This window comes from Podarcis vaucheri, assembly GCF_965113315.1.
Source record: "Podarcis vaucheri genome assembly, chromosome: 11".
Taxonomy (NCBI): Eukaryota; Metazoa; Chordata; class Lepidosauria; order Squamata; family Lacertidae; genus Podarcis; species Podarcis vaucheri.
Window position 1 is genome coordinate 57,534,257 of NC_138749.1, and position 14,657 is coordinate 57,548,913.

At 45.8% G+C, this 14,657-nt stretch overlaps 2 protein-coding genes across 8 annotated transcripts in view; one reads left to right on the forward strand and one right to left on the reverse strand.

Moving 5' to 3' along the window:
- Nucleotides 1–14,657, reverse strand: part of ERCC6L2 (ERCC excision repair 6 like 2) — a 291,509-nt gene that overhangs the window by 24,600 nt on the left and 252,252 nt on the right. The gene's annotated exons all lie outside the window — the stretch shown is intronic.
- On the forward strand, nt 3,863–13,116 carry ZNF367 (zinc finger protein 367). Its single transcript, XM_082241656.1, has 5 exons — nt 3,863–4,947; nt 7,673–7,823; nt 10,943–11,062; nt 11,801–11,939; nt 12,827–13,116. Exons 1-5 carry the CDS (start codon nt 4,564–4,566, stop codon nt 13,062–13,064), a joined length of 1,032 nt encoding a protein of 343 aa, XP_082097782.1. The 5' UTR covers nt 3,863–4,563; the 3' UTR covers nt 13,065–13,116.

A 14,657-nucleotide genomic window follows, 5' to 3' on the forward strand; every position in this document is an offset into this window, starting at 1 on the left:
TACTAAGGAAAACCTTCGGTCATCTGATAAAGAATCTGATCTGAAAAAACAGATACCACAATAAATTTGTTAATCTTTACTGTGCCACAAGACTTGTTTTGCTGCAGCAGACTAGGGATTCCTCCAAGGCTTGGTCCCTGATGTCAACTCAGTATTTCATAGACTCTAGTTTGCTGTAAAACTTGGTGTATACCAATACTTGACATTGGCTATGTGGTGAAGGTGAAATAAAAACTGAGTTCCTAGGTTCAGTTGCAGCTAATGGAAAGTAAAGTCTCTGTTATAATATATGGAAGGGAGACTACAGCCGCATCTACACTGATCTGGAAAACGCTATTAAAAAATACTATTTAAAAATATAGCTTCCAGTGCAATTTCCCATTGGCCACAGATCGCTGCTCTACAGCACTCTCTGGTGTCACATGTTTATAACATATTTTAATGTTATAATTCACCAGTGTAGATTAATCCTACAATCTAGGATAAAAAATCTGCCTCTCCTCCTTATTGCTCCATATACTTGAACTGCTTCCCAGAACACCAGTGCAATACTATGTTTCTTACTTCCGTCCAGTCGCATTTCGGAACCCATCTTTTCTATGATGTCTTTTCCTTACTCCTCTAGTTCTCATGCCCAACATGTATAAGCCAATATAGGGCTTGTATCCAACCGTGGCTTTGCATTAGAAGCGCTTCCACTTCTGCACCTGATTGTTGCTGTCCCCACCTACCAGCGCATCTGCTCCTGCTCCCTGAAACCTACTACTAAATATATGGTACATATGACATGGAGGACAGCAAAGGGAAAAGGTAAAAGTGTTGTGTTGGCAGAAGTGCTTCTGCTAGTACAAAGCCCTCAATGGATGCCACACTGTGCAAATAAGTAGGCTAGAGTGCATTTATAAGAAATATGAACTTAACCAACACACTCCATACTATTTATTCGATGCAGAGCATGTTTTGTAACTTGGGGCGTAAATAGTACAATTTCCTTTCAGTCAGGGAGAGGGGAAAATCCTTCCCTAAAGGTGTGGAGGATGACAGCATGTGTGAGGCAATGTATTGTTACTAAGGCTGCATGTCACCCCCAAACTCTGCAACAGGGTTGTGTTGGGAAATCGAGGCACAGCATTGCAATGTTAAAAACTGAGATATGAAAGCTAGAAGCTAAATGGCACCATAAACCTAGGTTATGGGTGAAACAACGGAATGTCTAGACACACTTTCTTTACAAGAATACAAAGCTGAAAATGAATGAACTGCAGCTAAAATCTTATACAGTGGTGCCTCGCAAGACGAAAAGAATCCGTTCTGTGATTCTCTTCGTTTAGCGGTTTTTTCGTCTTGCGAAGCAAGCCCATTGATGGATTAGCGGGTTAGCGCTATTAGCGGCTTTTCTGCTGATCGGATCAGCTGATAAGCGCCTTAGCGGCTTAGAAAAAGGGGGGGAGGGGAAAAAACCAGCAAGAACTCACTTTGTCGTCTTGCAAAGCAAGCCCATAGAAAATTCGTTTTGCGAAGCACCTCCAAAACGGAAAACTCTTTCGTCAAGCGAGTTTTCCGTCTTGCGAGGCATTCGTCTTGTGGGGCACCACTGTATTCATTTTTCACATAGACTAGTCCTCATCTGAAGACTGCAAAAACAAAGCCATGCTTCCCCTGTCTGTCCCCCTAATATTCTTAAGAGGGTCTCTTCTCCGGTCTTCAGAGAGTGGCTTGGAGTGGGGAGGCAGAAAAAGCTCCTCCCTTCCTTCCACTCTGCAGTTTTAATCTGAGATCATAGGCGCAGTACTGCGCTCAGAGCTCAGAAACTGCTCTCGCTAATGAAATTCCTTGTCTCAAAACACGCCTAGAACAATGGGAGTTTTGAAGGCTGCAGCATAGACTAGTGCCATTAAGAAATACGGTTTATTTTAAAGATATTTACACCTAAAGCCTTCAACAGATGGGACACAGAATATTGCACCCCAAGAGTGTCCCTCATTGCTCCTCTCATAGCTTCGGTGAGGTTGGGTCCAAAGCAAAAGGCAGTCATGGCCTCCAGTCTCTCGGCAGAACCTCCTCCTCCAGCCAGCAGCGCATGAAATTCTTTCTACTTCTTCCTTGTTCCGAGAACACCTTGCAAAGCGCAACACCTCCCCTTCAGTTTCTTCGCTCCCCTTCTTGAGACCTGTTTTCCAAAAAGGGCACATTTTCCCTGTGTGACATCACGCCTCCTGCAGCCTCTTCCAACTGTGCTATAAGTCAGTGTTTTTCAACCACTGTTCCGCGGCACACTAGTGTGCCACGAGATGTTGCCTGGTGTGCCGTGGGAAAAATTGAAAAATCCGAATTTTTTTTTTTAAAGTCAAATTTTCGCCCACTAGGCGGGCGCCGGACTGTGTCCACCCTATATTCCATCCGTCCTGGGTGGGGATCAGATCGGATGGGATCGGATGAGAGCGGACAGGCGGTGCGCTCTCATCCGATTCCCCATAGAGAGCAGCGGGGCTCTGACATCTCCCTCTCCACACACAGTAGTGGTGTGCCTCGTGATTTTTTTCATGAAACAAGTGTGCCTTTGCCAAAAAAGGTTGGAAAACACTGCTATAAGTTACACACAGCTGAGGTGGAAGGACAGCAGCTGGGTGGTTCTTTAACGGCCCGCTACTTAGTTCTTCTTGTTTTCTTAATGTCATCGCTAACAGCAATCTCCTGAACAGGAGAACTGGTTCGGCCTGTATTTTGAGTCTAGTTTCTGGCACTGTTCCTTCATACTCCAAAAATCAGCTAAATTCTACCCCTTTACTGATTTCTAACATTCACTAACTCTAGTAGTTCTGGGTGCCCTTGCACCCTCAAACTCTGGTATCCCAGATCTGTAACAGTAAGACAGACCTGAACACATAGCACTCTCTCCTTGCTTTCCAGCCACTGGGATTCAAAAGCGTACTAAAAGCTGAGCACAGCCATGGCAAATAATGATTGTCTAACCTACCTCACAGGACTTTTCAGCGTATAAAATGGGGTGTGGGAGAAACATGCCTGTCACCTTGAATTCCTTGGAAGAAATGTAAATATAAATGTGGTGATTTTAAACAGATACGTATTTAATGAATTTCTGCTTGGCTTATCCACAGAAAGGAAATGCAATAAATATCCGGACAATACTGTCTTCACTGCTGTTTTTCTAGAAAAAGAGGTGCAGGAACTCATCACGAATGCCTCCCTTGTTCTCTTATAATGGAGTCCGGTTGAGAGGTGCTGGAACTGAGTTCTGGTGCGTTCCAGATGAAAAAAAACTATGACTGTATTCATTAAAAAAAAAACCTTTACAAATGTGCTACATAAATCCTAAGTTCAACTTTCTTATACAGTACATGACTATGAGAGTGCATTGTCCCAGAAGCGTATAACAAAGAGCTGACAGAATCCCTGGCTGCACTAGACAGGCCTTTGGTTTGATCCAGCTGGGCTGTTATCTTGCCTCTGCGATGAATGCACAGTGGTACCTCGGGTTAAGTACTTAATTTGTTCCGGAGGTCCGTTCTTAACCTGAAACTGCTCTTAACCTGAAGCACCACTTTAGCTAATGGGGCATCCTGCTGCCGCCGCGCCACTGGAGCACGATTTCTGTTCTCATTCTGAAGCAAAGTTCTTAACCTGAAGTATTATTTCTGGGTTAGTGGAGTCTGTAACCTGAAGCGTATGTAACCCGAGGTACCACTGTACTATTTTTGTTATGTACTGAAGTTCTCAACCAGGGCCATCAGGATACAGAACCGCCGACCTTTCAATCGGCAAGCCCTAGGCACTGAGGCTTTTACCCACAGCGCCACCCGCGTCCCTATTCTGATTCATTAATTACATTTAAATAGAGATTGTCACGTGATAAGCGCTCAGGTGGCCTCTCGCTTAGCGCGCCTAGAGAGCTGCGTCGGCAGTTGTGATTGGCCAGACGCCTGGGACTAAATAACGCGCCAAACGCGCCCAAAGCCTGTTTACTGCGCATTTAACCGCCAGCGACAGAACCCGCCTCTTTCCATCCCGCAGCCAATCAGCACCAAGCACAATTCTTCACATGAGGACAGCCGGGGGCGGGCCTTGGTAGGATGCCGGCGGCCCACCCACCCTGGGAGACTTTCGAATTCTGTTGGCCGGAGACGGCCACGCGCCAGCCAATGGCTGAGCTCCGCTACGGCTAAGTCCCACCTTTTCCCAGCCGCCCGCCTTTGAAGTGGGGGAGCCGGGCGCTTTCCCCGCACGCCATTGGCCGCGGCAGCCCGCCACTCTCCTGACGTCGCCGCCCGACTTGGTGATTGGTTCCGCCCAGGCGCGAAATGTAACGCGGGAAAGTCTTGGATTCGGTGGCGGCGGCGGCGGTCGGGGTTGCGGCCGCTTCTGGGCGACAAGCCGCGTGTGGGAAGAGGCCGCGGCTGCTTGGGGATTGGCGGCGTCCCTGAGGGGAAAAGCTCTGCCTGCTTTGCGGCCATGCGCCCCTGAGGCGTCCCCTCAGGCACCGGAGAAGAGCCGAGGGCGGCGGCGGCGGAGCGCACCGTGCGAGAGGGCGACTCCCGGCGCAGGATGTCGGAGCGGCCGGGCCTCCCCGCGCCCGCCCTCCTGTGCCCGGGCGACTCCCCGAAGCGCGTCCTGGTCTCGGTCATCAAGACCACCCCCGTCAAGCCGCCCCGCGGAGCCGACGGCCGCGCCCCGCCGCCGCCGCCCATCCCCACCAGCCCGGGCTTCAGCGACTTCATGGTCTACCCGTGGCGCTGGGGGGAGAACGCGCACAACGTCACCCTCAGCCCCCCGCCGGCCACGCCGCAGCCTCTCCGCGATGGCGGAGGAGGTGGAGGAGGAGGAGGAGCAGGCGGCGGCGGCGTCCGTGGAGCCGCGGGGCGCTCGGGCGGAGAGGACGAGGAGGCGGGCAGCCCGGACAGCGGCATCGGGGGCGGCGGGCACTTGAGGGTGAGTGCGGCGCCGAAGGGGTTAAGAGCCCCTGGAGGGGGCGGGGCAGGGAAAGGCGCGCGCGGCGGCGGTTGAGGGGAAAGGGATCCCGAATCCTTTTTTTTTTTAAAGGGTTCTGGCCAACGTCCGGCCGGCCCCGCCCCCTCGGGGGCTCTGTGTTTTTTTTGGTGTGTATGTGTGCAGTTAAGTCACTTCCGCGAGTGATTCACGCTCTGGGTGACGACACCTCCGCGCGCCAAAAGCGGGTGTGGGTGTGTGTATTGAGAGGTCCCCCCCCCTGCGCGCGCCTCCGCTTTTTCCCGCGTGGTAGTGCGCGCGCACGCTCGAAATTCGCGGCTGGGCGCGCAGGAGCAGCTCCCTTTGGCACCTGCGGTGCTCAAGGGGGCGCGCGCTCTGCGCCCTTTAAATAACAACAACCTCCCCTCCTTATGTCCCCCCTTTTTCCCAATTTTTAAAATTGATTTTTACAACCTTATAAACAAACAAACATAAATAAATCATAGCCCTATTAAAAATTACACTTATTAACATTATTAAGTGACTTGCTCGCTTCCCCTTGGTTGAATTTCATTGCATGTCCTTTTAACGGTTTTCCAAATCATAGTTCTTAAAATGATTTAACCTAAACGTTAACATCCTTAGATCTTCACATTATGAAATTAAACCTATTAATTCATCACTTAACTTAAACAAAATCCTAAGCCAATTAAGTATCTGTAAGCTGTTTTCAGTTAGTTTAACTTAACATGTTTAACTAATCATTAAATTGGATCCAATCTTCCTGATATTCCTCCTCCTTCTGGTTGTGGACTCTTCCGGTTAGGTCAGCTAGCTCCAAAAAATCCATCATCTTTATCTGCCATTCTTCTTCTTCGCCTCCTTATGTCCGGTTGATACAACTCCTAAATAAACGGCAAACTCCTGCTTCCTGAATATTTGGCAGACACGTTTTATTTTTACGTTTTACATTTTTAACCCACCTGAATTGGGGTTTGAACCCAGACCTCCCAGGTCCCAACCTGATGCTCACTTCTTTCTCCTTTGGTGATCCGAATAATATAGCTCTGGGCAGCTTCCAACAAACATCAAAAATATTAAAATGCCGCACATTAAAAACTTCCCTTCAGTTGTCTTCTAAAAGTGTGGTAGTTGTTTTTCTCTTTGACATCTGGTGGGAGGGCATTCCACAGGGTGGGTGCCACCACCGAGAAGGCCCTCTCCCTGTAGCTTTGCTTCTCACAGCGAGGGAACCGCTAGAAGGCCCTCGGCACTAGACTTCAGCGTCCTGGCAGAACGATGGGGGTGGAGACGCTCCTTCAGGTATACTCGGCTGAGGCCATTTAGGGCTTTAAAGGTCAGCACCAACACTTTGAATTGTGCTCGGAAACGTACTGGGAGCCAATGTAGGTCTTTCAAGTCTCGGTGGTGTTATGTGGTCTCGGCTGCCGTCACCAGTCTAGCTGCCGCATTCTTCCATTAACACAGTCTTAACAATGAGTCTGTAAGTGATTGTGGAGGCCAATTCCGGATCCACACGTCCTTCCACAGTGGGCACATTGGTTTCCAGGTGCGAGTTTATCATGGTGAGGGTTTGCCAAGCGTGCCTTCCTCTTAGCATGTTTCAATCGTCTTCAAAGCCCATGACTGTTCTCTAGTTGGAGCGCTCGCAGGCCAGTTTTTCCCAGTTGTTGGTGTTTATACTACATTTTTATTAGATATGCCTTGAGACTTTAAACCTCTTTTGTTGACCACCAGCTTTACGCTTTCCATTTTTAAGTTCAGAATAGAGTACTGTAGTTGCTTTAGAAGACAATAATCAGGCATTTGCACAACATGACCGGTCCATCGAAGTTGATGCTGAAGAATCATTGCTTCAACATTGATAATCTTTGCTTCTTCCAGTACGCTGGAATTAGTTCGCCTGTCTTTCCAAGTAATGTGTAAAATTACACCACACCAGCTTGATAGAGAACACGTTTCCTGAATAAGTGGCACACACATACCCCTGGATAGTGGTTGCGAACGCTGCCGCGATTTAACACTGTTCTTTGTTCTTTTTCTTTTGAGGCTAGCAGAAAGGCAGGGATAAGGGAGCCACATGCTGACCTAGGCGCGAGCATCTTCACAATGCCAGTCCCTCCAAGTGCCCCTGTGTTGGAGGGTATGGAGAAATGTGATCCCCGAACTAAGGAGATACAATTCAATCTGTTTATTTCAGCTGTAGGCCAGCATTTAACTAAGGGAATAAGTAATACAACCTTTAGAAGAAATCTAAAGGCAGCCCTGTATAGGGAAGTTTTTAAAGGTTTAATGTTTTATTTAGTTTTTATTTATGTTGGAAGCCACCCAGAGTGGCTGAGCCAACCCTGTCAGATGGTCGTGGTATAAATAAAAAAATTATCGGCAGCACTATTTTCATTGGAGAAATGTTGGACAGTATGCAGTGCGTACCAGACTGGCATTGTGCAAAGTGCCCAGTAAGATACCAAGCACAATTAGATATAATGTACCTATTAAATGTATTGATCGCACATTCAGCAAACAGGTGCAGACAAAAATGCCAGTGTTTTGGGCTCTAGCAGGTTGTGACGGATGAATACCGTAGATTTGTGCCAGGAAATTCCTGCAACAGCTCCACTGGCCTATGAGCTGAGGTCCAATGCCCCACCACCTTTTATATAGTAGTTCTTGGGAAGCATTTGATAATGGCCTGTTTATTTACCAGGATGGGACTAGAAGAGGTCGACCAAGAGCAGACACCGTCCGAGATCTAATAAGCGAGGGAGAGCACTCTTCAAGCAGGATTCGTTGTAGTGTTTGCAACAGAGTATTCCCACGAGAGAAGTCTTTACAGGCCCACAAAAGAACTCACACTGGTAAGTGGAACAAGTCAAGAAGGGGGAAGATCAAGCATGGATATTCTGTCAAAGCATGGGTCGTGGAGGAAAAATAGGCTAAGGTGTTTGTTATGAACTAATTGGAATTTGTGATAGGGTGGAGTTTCATAACATGATACCGTCTGTTTGTAATAGCACAACAATCGCATTTCACCAACAATCTGAAATCCAGGTGAAGTAGTCTTGGAAGTATTCATTCCTAGGGTGTCAACTGGGATAGATCAGTTGGGAGTGGATGAGACTCTTAATCTCAGGGTTGTGGGTTCGAGCCCCACAATGGGCAAAAGATTCCTGCACTGCGAGGGGTTGGACTAGATCAGTGTTTTTCAACCTTTTTTTGGGCAAAGGCACACTTGTTTCATGAAAAAAATCACGAGGCACACCACCATTAGAAAATGTTAAAAAAATTAACTGTGCCTATATTGACTATATATAAAGTAATTCTCTTGAATAGGAATCAAATAAACACAAAGAAGCATGGTTTAACATTCAAGCATGGTTTAATATTTTTTTCTTTAATGGCAAACAAAAACGTTGCGGACCGTTCTCTGCTCAGTGGGGATCGATCCGCTGATCCCCGCTGAGCCGGTGGATGACAGCTCGGTCTCCGCACTGTGTGTGGAGAGGGAGATGTCAGAGCCCCGCTGCTCTCTTAGGGAATCGGATGAGAGCGGACCACCTGTCCGCTCTCATCCGATCCCATCCGATCTGATCCCCACCCAGGATGGAGGGAAAATAGGGTGGACACAGTCCAGCGCCTGCCTAGTGGGCGAAAATGTGACTTTAAAAAAAAAAATCTTTCGAATTTTTCAATTTTTCCCACGGCACACTAGGCAACATCTCACAGCACACTAGTGTGCTGCGGAACAGTGGTTGAAAAACACTGGACTAGATAGCCTTTGTGGTCCCTTTCCAACTCTGTGATCGCTGACACTTAAAGAATTGAGAGCAAGTATTTCACACATTTAATCATGTAATAGAGGCTTCTTTAGTTTCTTCCTTGCTTATAACTTTTTTGTGAGAGATGCATTTAATTTGTGGGGAGGCTCAAATTATTCCCCTGAACTGCATGTGTTCCATATTTCCTTGTTGCGCTTCTGTAAACCTGTCTCTTAATAAACAGTGTAGCTTCACGACAGTATGAAATACTGTGATAGTCTTTTAATTACATTTATACTAGGCCTAGGTCTTGCTTCCAAGTGAACAAACACAAGATGATGACCTGTCATTTTGAGGTGGGAAGTAGGTGGTTGGTTTGAATCTTCTGTTTTTTTCTCTTTCCTTAAACTCCTAAGTTGGTCACAAGGATTCTGCTTCTTCAAGTTCATCCAGGCAGAAGGTGACAACAAGACACTCTGAAGCTTTTGACACTTGCTTTGGAATTATGGCCACTAGCCAGCTAAGATTTGGGAGTGAACCTAAGGCAGTTCAGGTGCCCAATACAAAGGCTTGCTAGGTTCAACCCAGGAGAGCAGAAGTGAAGGAGCAATGTTTGTGCACTCTGCATTTTCTCATTCCTCCCCTGGCATGCCCCCAAGAAGCCTCGTATCGGGCCTACAGCATCAAAGCTCTGACATATGTTGGACTAACACACTTGAGATTTCAGGGGTGATGCGGAAGGAAAATGCAACAGCAAAACTCCCTGCTTTGTCAGATCTCTGGCACCCTCCAAAGGGCTATAGCAGGGGTCAGCAAACTTCTTCTGCAGGGGGTGGGTCCACTGTCTCTCAGACCTTGGGGGGGGGCTGGACTATATTTTGAAGGGGGGGAAATGAACGAATTCCTATGCCCCACAAATAACCCAGAGATGCATGTTAATTAAAAGGGCCCATTCTACACATGTAAAAGCACACTGATTACCGGACCGTCCGTGGGCCGGATTTAGAAGGCGATTGGGCCCAATCCAGACCCCAGGCCTTAGTTTGCCTACCCATGGGCTATGTTGCCTGGTGTGCCGCGGGAAAAATTAAAAAATTCGAAAGATTTTTTTTTTAAAAAAAAAAGTCAAATTTTCGATTGGGGCGCCGTTCCCGGAGGGAGGCGGGCGGCGAGAGGCGGGGCGGCGAGGAGAGGCCGCCCAGCGTGGGGCTCTCGCCGTCTGTCTGCCTGCCTGGCTGCCTGCGAGCTCGGCGGGCAGCACCTCCGTCCGCAGCGCCCGCCTCGCGGCTCTCATTCCCTGCCCCTGCCAAAGCTCACCCAGCCAAGCCGCGCTCTCCTTCCTGCCTCGCTTTGCTGCCTCCTCCCCCTCCACCCCCAAAGCTTGGAGGTTCCCCGGCCCGCAGGTTTGACCCCCTTCTCACACCTGTTCGCGCTCCTTGCACAGAAAGGGGCGGATGGGGAGGAACGGGGCTCGCCGCTGCCTCCGCTCGCCCTCCCCCCCTCCGCCGGCGGTCCCGCAATTCTTGGCTTTTTGGCGGTTGGCACAGAAGAAAGGCAAGGGGGAGGGGGAAAAATTGAAACTTACACTTTCGTGCGTCCCTCCCGACGTGACGCTGCGCGCTGACGTCACGGGGCTGTAATGGTGGTGTGCCTCGAGATTTTTTTCATGAAACAAGTGTGCCTTTGCCCAAAAAAGGTTGGGAAACACTGGGCTATGGGATTGTCCTTTCAATGGGAGAACTTTAAGCCAATGGGATCTTAACTCTGAATGATGCCCATTCTGTTGAATTGTTTGAATGAGGAAATATAGGATGCATGGGCATAGCCAGCCCTGGGGTTGGGGGGCAAAGAAGGGCAGCTGCTCCCCAGCAATAAAAATAGCAAACTGAGGTTCTCCCCCCCCAACAAAAATCCTGCCTATGCCCGTGATAGGATGTACCTTTTGCAGTAACATAGAAGCAGAGGATGTATATCAGAGAGATTAATTAAAGGTGTGTAGTCTAGCATGCCAGCTAGAGCATCAGCACTTGGTCCATTCTGAATTTTATGTACATCTTTGTTGTTGTCCCTTAATTGTATTTCAAAGCAACTAAAAACATTTTAAAATTTGACAGCTTTACAATACTAACAAAAATAACACACTTTTCAGAATGAGTTTTCAGTGCTTTTATTTCTACAAATACCCTTTTCAACCCCGTGATTGTTTTTTTTTTTCCCAGGTGAAAGGCCTTATTTGTGTGACTACCCAGAGTGCGGGAAAGCTTTTGTTCAGAGTGGGCAACTCAAAACGCACCAACGTCTCCATACAGGGGAAAAACCTTTTGTGTGCGCTGAAAATGGTGAGCCAAGACAGAATTAACCTTTGTTGAAATAAACTGCCGTGAATACAATTGGGAAGAAGACGTGCCTGCTTCTAATATGTACTATACGAGAAGGAAGGAAGATTATGTGTACTACTAGTTTGAAAAAATAATGGTATTAACAGTAAAATAAAGTGCTTAAAAATCCATTGAAATCTATGGGTGGGTGTTCAACTAATATTTAATTCCTCAGCTAAAACTGGTGATACTGAGTGCTTTGCCTGGAATGTGTGAAAAGAAAGCATTTTTGAAAGAATGCATCATGTAGTGAAGCACTAGGACTGGGCGTGGGGGTTTGGGATCGCTGAAAATGGTGAAAGCTGAATGCTTGAATACGGAGGAGGGGAGTATTTTGTGTAGGCCCCTTGCTTCCTTAGAAGGAAGGACCTATGGGGATTATGTAGCTTGAAGGGGGGAAAGCCATTTCATGGCCAGTTAGCATGTGTGGCCATAGGGCAATACATCTTTGGAATAAGTGGGGAGGACATGCAAGAAAAAATTGGAAAGCTAAAGGGGCTAAAGGAACACATAAGCCAGAATTTTGGTTGCCAAGTGCTAGTGTCTACTTTGTAACACTAATTACAGAAAAACTCCACTTGGTGTATGTTTTTAATGTTATGTTTTCTGGGCCAAGCAGCATTTGTGTTTTAAACATGGGAAGTTAATAGAATATCTTTGTTTAAATTATTGGTATGTCTGTCTTGTCTTTTTAATAAGGATGCGTAAGCAGATTCACGCATGCAAACCGTCATTGTCCCAAACATCCATATGCAAAGCTGAGGAGAGAAGAACCAACAGACAGACTGAATAAAAAACAAACTGCAGAGAACAAAGCTGTTGCTGAATGGCTGGCAAAGTAAGTTATTTCATATAAAATGCAAAGCTGTTTTTTTTTTTTTTATTATTATTATTATTATTATTATTATTATTAAAATACTTTGCAATGTTTAAAAGCAATTCGTAAATGAAATAAGTTTAAAAGCATTGAGAATTGGGAACATTTTGTCATGTCACGTTGGATGTATTGTAAGTATGGCATTTCAAACCACACTCGGCAAGTCTTATTTTTTAAAGGCTTCTTATTCCTTCTTACTGCGGCAGCTAGACTGGTGACTGGGGGCGGCCGCCGAGACCACATAACACCGGTCTTGAAAGACCTACATTGGCTCCCAGTACGTTTCCGAGCACAATTCAAAGTGTTGGTGTTGACCTTTAAAGCCCTAAATGGCCTTGGCCCAGTATACCTGAAGGAGCGTCTCCACCCCCATCGTTCTGCCCGGACGCTGAGGTCCAGCGCCGAGGGCCTTCTGGTAGTTCCCTCATTGCGAGAAGCAAAGCTACAGGGAACCAGGCAGAGGGCCTTTTCGGTAGTGGCGCCCGCCCTGTGGAACGCCCTCCCATCAGATGTCAAAACGATAAACAACTACCTGACATTCAGAAGACATCTTAAGGCAGCCCTGTTCAGGGAAGTTTTTAATGTATGATATTTTAGTGTTTTTTTGGTTTCTATGGAAGCCGCCCAGAGTGGCTGGGGAAACCCAGCCAGATGGGCGGGGTACAAATAATTTATTATTATTATTATTATTATTATTATTATTATTATTATTATTATTATTACTTCACAGTCTTTGCTTTGAATGAACCAATCCTTTCCTTAGCTTAATTAAATGAAATCCAAGGGACTATCGGGCTACAGTGTTTTCAGTTGCTATTTATAATGCTAACATCCATCTTTACTGACAGGTACTGGGAGATGAGAGAACAGCGCACTCCTATGTTGAAAAGCAAAACTACTCATAAGCCTGACCAGGAGCAGCAGGATCCCATGGAATATCTTCAGTCTGAAGATGAGGAGGAGGAGGAAAAAAATATTGCCCATTCAGTTTCCTGTAGCCGCCTCCAAGAACAGCGCGAACGCTTGCATGGAGCACTGGCACTAATTGAGCTTGCCAACTTGGCTGGGACACCATTGCGACAGTAATATACGAACTGGACCTGCTGATAAAAAGTACTGCATTGGGTACTTAAAACCAGTTAGCTCCTGGGCATAAGCTAAGCACCTTATTTGCTTCTATAGGCTGCTATTCTGTAGAATTTATGAAGAATGTTGTTGCCCCAGAAAATGGGGTAAGAGAATTGCACTTTTTTTTTTTGTATGAGAAAGTCAGATGTAAAGCTTTTTAAAGTATTTTGTAAATAGGAGACTGTATAATGCAGAGTGGGAAATGCTCATGTTATGGAAAGCTAGATTTGCAAAGTTAGGGCTTTGCTCTTGATCACAATTATGTGGAAGTAAGTCACTGCAATCAGTGGGGCTTGCCTCTATGTAAAAGTGTGTAAAGTCAGAATTCCTGTCATTCTTTGATAAAGTTTTCACAGGAAGCACTTTCTGAACTCACTAGATTAGAATAATGGTACGTATGTTCAAAGAAAATAGTTGAAACTTTCTTTTAAAAAAAATTGGATGTAAACAGTGATGCAACCATGGTTTTTCAAACATCAATATTTTACCTAGCATTGCTCGCAAGAGTGCTAGAAATAGCTGTTGTAACCTTGTAGCAGCATAGAATAACTGGGTAGTATGTCGTTCAGAATCTTCACTGTGACTACTGACATGGAGACTGACTTTCCTTTTAGTAGGCTGAGGTCTTGGCAGTCTCTTGGTTGAGTAGCACTTCTTGTTCCCAACAGAATATTGGGAGCATTTGCACATTGTTGGACTCACCTATAACTGAGTGATACATCTTGCAAATTCTAGGCATCATGGTAACATTCCATCAATTGAGGATTTCTTTCAGATTTAGACCCTAGAGCAATGGGATTTGTTTTTGGTAATGGGGATATTTACAGGGTAGCATTGGTTTTAGTAAAAGACAGCAAACACTAATACTGCTTCAGAAGATTTTATTGCAGATAGATATTTCTTGCATAACGCCACCTTATTGCTTCCATTTGAAACGTTACATACCAAGTTTTGTGTTCACTAGCTAGTACAGTTATTGATAAAAATATTTGCTATACAATTAGTAAATTAGGCTTCTGGAAGTAGTTGCAAGTGTGAGATATATGGATTAGTATTTTTTTTTTCCCTTTCCCCCCAAATTAAGATATAGGGATAGCACTTAGTGCTCTTGAGCACTCATCGGGGAAAAAAGGTATAGCCTTAATAGTTTTAAGTTATCATATGCCGGGCATGTGCCTTTTATAGCAATTTGTGATCAAACTGAGTAGAGGTGCATAATAGACTAAGAGAATTTTATGCTCCTGTTTTTAGAAAAAAAATTAAGGCTATTGGCATAAAAATATAAACTATGTGATACTTGACCTAACAACCACCTATTAGCATTTGTTGGACTTCATTCCTTCTGACCACAACAAATGAGCAAAGAATGTTATTTCCCAGTATAAAGTTTAATTACAGATGTCTTGTCATTGGCAAGATAAAGATACATTTCCAGGGTTATACTTATATAGTGTCAAAGTCATTTTTGTATATCCTTAAGAATTACCGTATTTTTCGCTCTATAACACGCACCCGACCATAACAAGCACATAGTTTTTAGAGGAGGAAAAT

Coding starts and splice junctions, on each gene's coding strand:
- ZNF367 (XM_082241656.1), top strand. CDS start 4,564: ATGTCGGAGCGGCCGGGCCTCCCCGCGCCCGCCCTCCTGTGCCCGGGC. Junction 4,948..7,672: donor GGGGCGGCGGGCACTTGAGG/GTGAGTGCGGCG, acceptor TTTATTTACCAG/GATGGGACTAGAAGAGGTCG. Junction 11,940..12,826: donor GTTGCTGAATGGCTGGCAAA/GTAAGTTATTTC, acceptor CTTTACTGACAG/GTACTGGGAGATGAGAGAAC.